At 29.2% G+C, this 11,797-nt stretch overlaps 2 protein-coding genes across 2 annotated transcripts; one reads left to right on the top strand and one right to left on the bottom strand.

The window, feature by feature from the left end:
* Positions 1-1,437: 1,437 nt before the first annotated feature.
* LOC7485124 (classical arabinogalactan protein 9) lies at positions 1,438-2,114 on the top strand. The gene has a single exon (XM_002300355.4). It carries the CDS (start codon positions 1,560-1,562, stop codon positions 1,974-1,976), a length of 417 nt encoding a protein of 138 aa, XP_002300391.3. The 5' UTR covers positions 1,438-1,559; the 3' UTR covers positions 1,977-2,114.
* Positions 2,115-6,711: 4,597 nt separating this feature from the next.
* LOC7461692 (alpha carbonic anhydrase 8) lies at positions 6,712-7,092 on the bottom strand. Its single transcript, XM_002300160.1, has one exon. The coding sequence runs from the start codon at positions 7,090-7,092 to the stop codon at positions 6,712-6,714; it is 381 nt and encodes a 126-aa protein (XP_002300196.1).
* Between the last annotated feature and the right edge of the window lie 4,705 nt (positions 7,093-11,797).

Below are 11,797 nucleotides of genomic sequence, written 5' to 3'. Positions count from 1 at the left end.
TTTTATTTTTGGTTAATTTTTTTTATGTTTATTTTAAACTTGTTAAATCAATTAGATCATATTATATTAAATTTCTCAAAGATTTATTTAAAATTCAAACTAAATAATAATTCAAATAGAAAAATTTCAATAATAACCAACAAAACCTAGTTTGATATACTTACAAGAGTTTCTAGAGACATTATACTATTCTTATATATTTTTTTTAATAAACTTACATTAAAATTGTTAGGACTTTTCTTAAAATTAAAACTTAATGATAAAGACTATGATTTTTTCTTGCTAGAAAAAAAAAAACCTCGCTCATAGCAGTTGAATTATTATTTTTGACGTTAAAAAAAATTCAAACTTGCAGTAGCATATCGGGACCACCTATCTAGGTGTCCTCTAAATAATATATTACTTAATTAACTCCAAAGTTAATTTTTTTCCCTGATAATAATCACGCGGCCCATCTACGCGGACACGCTTTCCATTTTTCGACCGTTACGCACATGACAAAAGTTCTCTATTTATCTTGACGGTCCATATTTCTCCAACTTTCAAAATTCGCACGTACGTGTACGTCTCTGATTCATTTGACAACTGTACTTTAAACCTTCTTAGTGCTTGACCACCAACCCAAAGAAAGACTCAAAACCGTGTTTTTTTTTACCTAATCTCCGTGTTGATGGGGAAGCAAAATATTGTACAAAAATAAATAAAAAACAATAAATAGTAATGGATATTATTAGCAATTTTATTAAATTTATATTATTTTATTATGGAAAATTATTATAAATATTACCATATTTTCTAATTCATTAATCTTGCCATTCTAAAAACACTCAATGATAGATATAACAAATAAAGTAATGTAATATGGTTTTATAATGATAGAATATAAAAATAATTATTTTCAATTAATAGTAAATCATAATGTATCAATATTAAAGGTAACAATTAGTTAACTATTCCATAAAAAGATTTTTATCCATTCTGTAATTTGTTTTATTTTGATTTCGATGATGAAATAGATATGTTTATATCATTAAAATAATTTTTATTTAATTAAATTTAATGATTTATTTGTTATCAAATAAAAAATAAATAGCTTAAACTTTGAGGGGAGTAACTCAACTGGTCAGGTTCTAATTTTATTTTCTAGAGGTTACCAATTCGAATCCCATAAATTTCAGGGCCACTAAAGGCTTATTTGATTGTTAATTTTAGAATCCGTAAAATTAATCGAAATACATGCAAGCCGGCTCGGACACTAATGTTAATTAAAAAAAAACTTTATTATTGTATTTCCATAAAACAAAAAAGACATTAATTATCGTTAATTAACCTCGAAATGCGTGTAAAAAAAGAATCCAACGGCTCTCAAATTGACCAAAAGTCATCTCTCTCTCTCTCTCTCCCTCTCTCCAAATGTTCCCCTATAAATACCCCCTCCACCCTCTGTTTATTCTCACACTTTGCCAAGGCCAAGCACGAACAAAATTCTCTCTCCCTCACTCTCTCAATACCTCTCCGATTGTGTGTTTTTCTCATCGTTTCTTTCACTCCACAGAGAAATGGCTGCAAACAAAAGCATGGTGTTCTTGATGCTAATCACATTCCTTGTGGCTTCCACAAAGGCACAATATTCTCCTTCATCTTCCCCTGCATCCTCACCCACCAAATCACCACCAGTCGCTACCCCACCACCAAAAGCCTCTGCTCCTGCACCCACCACCGTGAAACCACCGGCATCTGCACCATCTCCATTGGAAACCCCACCACCGGCAGCAAATGCACCATCCCCCACCACTACCACTTCTCCTCCTTCTCCTCTTCCAGTGACTCCAGTTCCCTCAACTGGAGATGTCCCTACTTCTACAATCGGCTCTCCAGCTGTAGCCCCCGCTCCTGCCAACGGTGCCGTTTTGAATAGATTTGCTCTCGGTGGATCCGTTGCCGTTGGTGTTTTGGCTGCCGTTTTGGTGCTTTGAGGTGGAGAGACTTGGGGATTATCTTTGCTCCATATTTTTTTATGATCGATGTATTTTTTTTTCCTCATTACATTGCTTTATTACTGAATTATTTGTACTTATATTCATTAAATATATTATTGATATTGTTTCAACTCATTTTTTTTGTGGGATTCCAATATAATTGCTTCACCTGAAAAAATAATCAAGAAGGGCAAATGTTGAGGAGGTGATTCATATTTTGAGCAATAATGTTTTTAAAACTAATTTGAAGACTCTTGGAGGACTGGGAAATAAATCTTGGAATTGATCGTCGACTTGGAAATAATTTGTTGTCTTATTTTTTTTAATATATCAAGGGATTAAAATCCTACATCTCTCGAAGCCACAAACCGCCCTGTTGCCTTACTAGCTGGGCACTTGTAAATGACATCTCATCTTTCTTCTTTATTTAGCACTTCTATATAGGGTTTAAGTTTGTTTTACTAATTAATTTGATGGTTTTTGTTTTTATTTTAAACAATGAAATACGAACAGGTAAAATAATTTTCATGGTTGTTATTTTGAATTAAAAAAACAGAAATAGAGAGAATAGATTTAGGAAAAAATCCATAAATATTTCCATAGTTAAAACAAAAAAGAAAAATTACTTTTTAAATACAAAAACAAATATGTTCTTAATTTATAACTCGAATTTTAAAATAAATGACAGATTAAATTAGATTTAATAACTTTATTTTAAAGTACAAATAGCAATGAACTACCATGATTTCTCTTCAAAATAGCATAAGGGAATGGATGGTTGTCTACTCATTTAAAAATAAATAAATAAAGAAAAAAGGTAGGGAAAAAATAGTTGAAACAAAGATTTCATTTTTGTGAGAAAAAGGAAAGGAAGGCCTAGTGGATGCTTTTAAATGACTACGGTGATTCGATGGACTGCCGTAGCAGAGGATCAACAAAAGCAGCAGTCAAGATTGAGCTTTGAGTTTTCTTTTCCTTTTTTGGATTTTCCAAAGCTAAGAGAATGATTTTCCATGACCCATACGCCGTGAAAGCTGAAATCACTTCTAGAGAGAAAGGGCAGTCGAGGAGAGTTTTTTTTTTTTTTTTTTAGTTTAACATGGGTGTCCGGACCTGTTTGCACGCACCTTGACTAATCCCACGGGCCCTGAAGTTAACAACCATGTAAGCCTCCAGTGGTCATCATATGAACAACCACAGGGTTCGAACCTGAGACCACAGAGAGAGCAAACCTTTTGATCCCAAGCTTTTACCACTGTGTCACCACCTAGATGGTTGAGGAGAGTCTTTTTAGACAAATTGGAGCTTGTGGTTTAGGCTGATGTTGGAATGTTAAATTTGGATTAGAATAGTATTTCAAGATATAAAAGATAAAGATATTAAATAAATTTAGAATAATTTAAAATAAATTTATATATTTTAAAAAAATTATGCACAGAAAAACATATATTTTCTATCATTGTTCTTTGTTTTTTCCATGAGACAATAATATCTCATAAAATTTATATATTCTCAAACACGCTTTATATATCAGAGCTTGAGGTTTCCATCTTGCATGATGTGGGTTTAATCCACGCTACTATCGTCTTTGGTTTAAAGATAACATCCAAAAATATTTACTTCCTAATTAATATTATATACTCGAAATTGTGAAGCATTAACATGTCAAAATAATTTTTAAAAGTTGGTCTTTTTACTTCTCATTTTTGAATTTTGAAAATAATATTTAAGATATTTATTTATGTTAAATATATTAAGTTTATGTTTAGTGTTGTGGTGTAAAATATTTTTAATTGAAAATGCATTAAAATAATATTTTTTATTTTAAAAATAAACAAATAAAAACTATCTAAAAACACACATATATTTTTTCAAGCAAAATGCAAATATTTTAACACAATATGAGTGATGCATTTTTAAAATCATCTGAGAATAAAATTTAATATTAATCAACTCATAAATAAAAAATATAAAAATAATATATCCACTCACCAACCAACCTTCTTCAAAATTGTAGTAGTTTTTCTCTAACCCTCCTGGATCTTTTCACTCGTATCTATTCTCCTGGAAAGTGGGAAGAACTGTCCTATAGTGAATTAGTGATCTTTCTGGGATTTAGCAGCGCGTATGTCTGTGTGCTGCTAGATTTCCTGTGACATGTTAGATCCCCATGTTTTCCTTTTCTCATCTTCATCTGATAAATAAATAAACTTCATGTGTGGAAACAACAGAGAGACTTGTTCATGTTTGATCAAGATTTTTCTTAAGTTTTTTTTATCAGAACGTGACAACTGACAAGTCTTGGAAGAATAAGTTTATGAACGTCGGAATTGGCAAATAACGGTAATAGTCGGGCATCCATGTTCCCATGTTCCGTCCACTTTCTCACGGTTTAACCTAGGTTTCTCCGTCTATTATTATTTGACATTAAGCTTTAGTCAAGGGGTTTTTAATCTTTGATTTAATTTCGAAACAATTAAATTACATCATCTCCCTTTTCCCTTGGAATGCAAAAAACTTTGTTTATGTTGAAGGAGTTCTTTTGTTTTTTACATTTAATTATTTGATAGTTATTAAGTATAGTTAGGGTAACATGGTAATTTTATAAATAAGAAAAAAAAACAGGTATAGAAGCGTGTGAACAATATCCAACATGTTTAGATTGTTCATATGGCACCGTCTATTGGCCAAAACCTTGCTTCCAAGGCGGCGGCCAAAGCCTCTCTGGATCCCCTTCACGAACAGGTTATGCGTGTGGCATAATTGTTGTCGGTGTGGCAAGTATAGCCTTTTGTTTTTTCTTTTTTTCCCTCTCTCCAACTCAATTTTCATGCTAACCTTAAAAAAAAAAAACAAATTAGCCCCTGAGATTTGTTGTCCTCAAGATTTCGTCCATATTCTCTTTGTTACATTTTTTTTATTTAGAATAATTTTTTAGATTAAGAATTTTTGTAAATTTCATTCTTATTCTCTTTATTACAATTTTGTTTATGTACAAAAATTTATAAAGTTAAGGATTTTTTTCAATTACATCCCCAATAGATGTTTTCATTCGTCAGATTTGGCTCCCATTTTTTTATTTTATTTTAAATGGTTTTTAAATTTTTTTTTTTTACAATTTCATCATTCTTCAATTTTTTTTCCTTTCAAATATAATCTTTTTATTATTATTATTGTATTTTTTTGCCTTGTAGGATTTTTTTAGATTAATTTTTTTATTTCATTCTCTCACATTTAATTAGTTGGGTGTTTAGCTTCATAGTTGAGTTCGAATCTAGAATTTAACGGGTTACGAGTTTAAGAGATTAACCCCAATTTACAAAGTTGACATGAGTTTCCTCGATTGTTTTTCCTTTTTTAATTTTTTTTTCCAATCCTCCAGTAGTTTGCTATTTTTTCTTCATTTTTCTGAGATTTTTTACAACCTGTTTGGCTCTGCGGTTCAACCTGCTTTTCACCAAATTTCAAATTTTTTTTTTTTGCTAAAATTGAGTGCGGTTTGTACTTTTTGGATCGTTTTGATGTGCTGATGTCAAAAATGATTTTAAAAAAATCAAAAAACATCATTGGCATGTATTTCGGCACGAAAAGCTATTTGAAAAGCAATCACTACCACACTGCCAAACACCCTCTTGGTCGTTTTGAAAATAGCACAAGTTGCCTTGGTTTTTGTTTTTTTTTTGTCTTTCTTAGGTTTAACTTTTCTAAAGGAATTTTGTTTTTAAATTAAATTAATTTCATCTTTCAACATTTAATTTTTCAGGTGTTAAGCTTCTGGGTTGAGCCCGGGTCGAAAATTTAATAGATTGCATGTTTGAGAGTTTAACTTAGTTTTACAAGGTTCTCTCGGGCTTTCTTGATTTTTTTTTCATCCTAAAACATTCTTTTTATTCGCTTTATATTTCTTTTTAAAACAAAAAGGGTTGGCTCATGTTTGTTTTTATGTTTGTTAAATTTAGCTTTTTTAAAAAGGAATTTTATTTTTTAATTAAATTAAATTTATTAATTTTATTATTCGGTATTTAATTTGGCAGGTGTTAAGCTTCCTAGTTTAGCCAAAGTCTACAATTTAACATATTACAAGTTTAAGAGATTAACTTGGATTTACAAAGTTTTTCAAGGGCTTGTTTAGGTTAATTTTTTCTTCTTTTTTTTCAGTTTTTTTTTTAATTTTCATCCACCAATATTTTGTTATTTTGTTATTCACTTTATATGGGGTTTTCTTATGGTTTTGAAAGTAATAAGGGTTAACTAAATTTTTTTTTCTAATCTTTGTTGAATCTAGCTTTTTGAAAAGGAATTTTTTTTAAGTGGTGGTTTAAGAAAGATGGATTTTTTTTGTAATAATATTTTCAAGAGTTAATTACTTAGGTAGTTTAATTTTACAATTAGATTTTTTTAGAGATATTCGATAATAAAAATAGTCTGATCTGTTGAATTTAGGATTGTAATTAATTACATTTTTTTTTCAATTTATATCTTTATCTATGAACCCATGTAATAATCTCCTGATTATAATTTATTTTTAGGTAATTTAGAGAAAATGGTGTGTAAACCATCATGGCACCCATTAATAATACAGAATGAAGTTAATCAATAAATAAATCTGTATGTAAATATATCATAATTTATTTGGACAACAAGAATAATTAACTCAATAAACAAAAAAGAAAAATTCTTAAATCCAAATCCACTCCAGTCTAACATAATTGAAGAACAAATCCATCAAACCCTAAGCAACCAAAACGGCAGCAAAAAGCCCCACAGACAAAACTCCACCAATGGACACTTTCTTCAAAACAGCATTTGATGGTTTAGGAGCATCAGCTGGTGAATAAGAGGCAGTGGGGTTGGCTGGAGCCGGAGTAGAAGATGGAGGAGGCGAAGGAGGAGAGCCAACAGTAGGGGCTGGAGTTGGTGCAGCTTTCGGTGGTGCCTTTGATGGTGATGGTGAAGGAGGAGTAGGAACAGAAGCAGGTGCAGGTGTAGGAGAATGAGCAGGAACATGAGCTTCTGGTGAAGGTGTAGGAGAAGATTTTGAAGACCGTGCCATAGTAGACCCAACAAGCAAAATCGCCATCAGGGTCATCAAGACAACACTTGTGGAAGCCATGGCAGATACTCAGAGAGAGACAATGTACTTAAGAGCGTTTTGTTTTGTGTTAGAATTGGAAGAGAGGTGCATGTATTTATAGGAGGAAAAGATGTTTTTTTTTAGAGCATGTAGTAAGGCAAAATACTCTCTTTTGTGCTGGAATTAGGGTAGGAAATTACACTGTTAAGGAATATAGTTGTCAACAGATAATGATGGTCCCGAGAATGAGATTATTTCACAAGGAAATAATAATAATAATAATAATAATAATGACAGTGTAGATTTGTTTTTTGTTTTTTTTGTTATTGTAATATTTGTTTGTAAGAATAGATTTTGTAATTCTAGTGAAAATCGTATGATAATAATTGGCACAAATCTGTACAATCATAGTTAGGATATAAATGATATTATCAAATCAGTCAAAATTAATAATTTGAAGATTGTAATTTATTTTTTATATAATTAAATTATAGTTTTGAAAACACACAGTGTGATCGACCCTTTTTTATGTTAAGATTTAGAATCCTCTCTCTTTTATTTTTGGTAAAACCTGAAATCTTATTTCTAGGTTTTTCTAACCAATTACAATCGTTGATTTGTTAATGAACAATACTTATTTTATTCAAATATTTTTATAATTAAATTATTTGGTAAGTTAGCATGAGATGCTGTAATTTTATTTTATTTTTTTGCAAGCTTTTTTTACACAATAATCAAATTGTTCTAATCATGACCATCGCAAGCTTTTAGACGCAAAGGTGGACATGTTGCTCTGTGGATTTAATATTTTATTTCCCTTCTTTTGTGTTTTTTTCGGATAGCAATTAAAGAAGACTTATTGTTGAAAATATGATATATAAAAGAATCCAATTAAATACTAATTAACAAAACTCAAGATTAATGTCGTCGGAGAAAATTTATTGTCGAACGTGTTATAGACAAAAAAATAAAATAAATTGAACATTAATTGAAATAAATCAAGAGAGAGGCAGAGAGTTTCTTAAGATTAACATATAAAATGGTAGAATATCTTACAACACTAAAACGAGGGGGAAAGGAGAAAGAATTGAAGAGTTTCTTAAGATCGATCCTCGAATATTGGATTTTCATCCAAACAAGCTTAATCATGATCCTTCGATGGTTACCTTTGACAGACTATCATTAACTTTATAAAATCTCTATTTAATACAAAATTTAGTGGCATTAACTAATTCCATTGACAAAAATATTCTAATTTTTTTTTGTCAAAGATATAAATTTCATTGAAATAAAAATAGAAAAGACCTCTACATTTAGATATGAAACCAACCAATATATGAACATATAATTTACAAGAAAATCCTCCATTTGGAGACTCTTTGTTAGCATCCAATTGGCAAATTGAATCAGTTTTAATTGTTTTTAAATAATTTCAGACTAAATTGGATTTAATATAATTGAAATTAATGAATTAATTGAACTAAATAGAATAAAATGGATTGAAATAAAAGTTTCAGACAATCATTTAGGCAATTCAATCCAACTATTTTAATTGCTAACAAAAATCTATTTGTTATATTAAAACTTGCGTTGGAAAATATTCGCGGTGACGTGCAACACAATTTTAACCGAAATTAGCATATTGGCTCGCGCTCCGTAATGAGTGAATAACAATTTTTTTTTTAAATGTAAAAAAAATATGAAGAGTATTATAGAGAATATATTAAGTGTCTTGAACCTGGTGGCAATGTTATTGAATCTGGTGGCCAAGCTAGACCCAAAATAGCCTTGAGTCTGGCTGCAAGGACTAACCCAATATCATTGGGCCCAACTCTATTGGATCCGGCTGGGCAGTAGGGCCCAACACTATTGGGTTAGGTTGCGCAGCCAGACCCAATCTCAATATATTTTTTAAAAATATATTAAAAAAATAATAGAAAAACATCAAAAAATATTAATTTGAAGTAAAGAAAAAATAAAAAAAATTAAATTTTTTAAAATCATTTTTGAAACTAAAAAACTAACATGTTTTAATAAGAAAATTCAACCTAACCTGAAATGAAAAAAAATTATCATCATCCAACTTTTTTACAATATAAAAAAAATCACATCAATTTACTTTCTCTTTACAGTATGAAAAAAAATTCATAAGAGAAAAAAAATTAAGAGGGAAAAAATTTAAATTAGAAATATCTTAAAAGGAAAAAAAGTTCAAGGGAAAGAAATTAGTTGCTAGTGTATTTACTGCTGTTGTGTTATGCGCTATTCATAGTGCTACTGTAGAAAATAATTTATTTGAAGGTGATGATGGTGCAAATACATTTCGTGCTTTTAACCTATTTCAAACATTTTTGTACTTGAAAAAAAATTGTTATTAACCCGTTGTGGAGAGCGAGCCAATATACTAGTTATTATATTATTACATAACGATTATTTTTAAAAAATATATTGAGGTGATATTTTTTTATTTTTTAAATTGATTTTTTATATCATCACATAAAAATAATACAAAAACATCAACTAGCTCCACAACCAGATCAAAGGGTTTGGGTTTGGATGCGGAGCTAGACCAATATCGTAAAAAAATAAAATTGAAAATATCTTAAAATATTTTTTAAAAAAATATATTGAGATAATTTTTTTTTATAAAATCTATTTTTTATATCATCACATCAAAATAATACAAAAACATCACAACATATTTATTTGAAGTAAAGAAAAAAAAATTTCAAAATTTTTTAAAGCATTTTTAAAAAGTAAAAACAAACATGGTTTAATAAGGAAATTCAACCTAACCTAAAATGAAAAACAAATTATCATCACCCAACTTTTATACAATATAAAAAAAGTCTCATCAATTTATTTCCCTTTTACAATATGAAAAAAAAAATCAGAGAATTGAAAAAAAAATTAAAGCGAAAAAAAATAAAATTGGAAATATCTTAAAAAAATTAAAGGGAAAGAAATTAGATACCGGTGTATTGGGCGCTGTTCTGCTATGCGCTATTCAGGGTGTGTATTGGGTGTTGCCCACCTCTATTAGGTCTTGCTGGGCAATAGGGTCCATCTCTATTGGGTCCTGCTAAGAGCATGTTCCACTTCTAAGGGAAAAAAAATCCAACTAACCTAACCTCAAATAAAAAAATATTATCATCACCCAACTTTTGTATAATATGAAAAAAAATCTTATTAATTTATTTTGTCTTCACCGTATGAAAAAAAAAATTCACTAAGAGAAAAGAAAAAAATCTACAAAGGCAAAAACACTAAAATTAGACATATATGAGTTTGGCTCAAAGCCAGACCCAATAGCCTTGGGTCTGACTGCGAGGCAGACCCAACATCTATTGGAAGCGATTTGGGTAGCTATACCCAATAGTTTTTTACATAAAAAAACATAAAAGACAACGTTCCCAGCAACACTTTTTTACTAAAAAACAATAAAGGGAACACCGCCATGACGCTACAGTATCGTCCACAGTGCAAACATTTTATGTTTATAAACATGATCCACGGTGCAATGAGTCTATGTTTTCAATAAATGTATAGTGTTATTCCCACCCCTTTTAAAGTATAATATAATATTTAGCTTTGATTTTTAGAAGAACTAAAATTAATTAAAATAAACAAAATATTTATAAGTTATATATTTTCTTTCCGTTTTTGTTTTTCAAGATTGCTATTTATGAGAAATTCACATGATTACCATGTGATTCTCTCTATTGAGTCAAGATTTTGATGGAGCATATTAGTAAAAAGCATGTGTTACATAGATTTTTGTTAACAATTGAAATCAGTTCTAAATGTAATGAATAAACTCGCAAAATTATTAATACAGGGTTCAAATTGCCAATCTGATACAAGCACATGGTCTCAAAATAGGGTTTTTCTAAAATCTTAGTTAGAAACTAAAGATCTAGAAATCATATCTAAATATATTATAATCTTTTTCTGTCGTTGTTCATGTAATACTACGGTATTGGAAGAAACTAATTATTTGTATAAAAATAAATACATTTGCCAATCAATCATTGATGAACACATACAATTATTCATTGAATTGGATTATTTCACACAAAAAATAGTGACAATGGCTAGCTGTTGAAGATATATACTTGTATCATTATATGATTGGTTTAGGCTTAGCACCTTATATTTTATATCCAGATTTAGCTTCGTAAATAAAAATAAAAGTATGATTTTTTTGTTTAATTGTTTTACAATGATAATATTGAAGTTATTGGTACTTGGTTATTCTCTTGTCTTGTTATTATTGTTTCTTTATTTGACTAAAGAGAAGTTTATTAGTTTTTGTATTTTTGGTTTGACGGGTTGATTTAAATTTAGGTATGTTTGGGAGTGTGGTTGTGTTTATTTTTTAATGTATTTTTCATTAAGAAATGCATCAAAATAATATTTTTTTATTTTTTAAAAATTATTTTTTATATCAGTGCATCAAAACGATCTAAAAACACTAAAAAAATATTAATTTTAAATAAAAAAAATTTTCAAAATTTTTAGAAACACGGTCCAGTCATGAACTAACTCGCCTCTAAATTCTCAAATTAAATATCTATTATGTTAATTTAGGTTAATTTATGCTGGTTTTCTTGTTCATTTTTTTTAATTTTGTTCTTTTTATATTCTTTGTGGATAAATATTTTTTTTTTAGTCATCGTAGTCATTTGTTTTTGTCCATTTGCTATTATTATTTTTTGTTTGTTTTATTCAAATAATTTGATTA

The sequence above is a fragment of the Populus trichocarpa genome, chromosome 1, assembly GCF_000002775.5.
Source record: "Populus trichocarpa isolate Nisqually-1 chromosome 1, P.trichocarpa_v4.1, whole genome shotgun sequence".
Lineage (NCBI taxonomy): Eukaryota > Viridiplantae > Streptophyta > Magnoliopsida > Malpighiales > Salicaceae > Populus > Populus trichocarpa.
The sequence above is the reverse complement of the archived record's forward strand: the minus strand, read 5'-3'. Positions and strand labels throughout refer to the sequence as shown.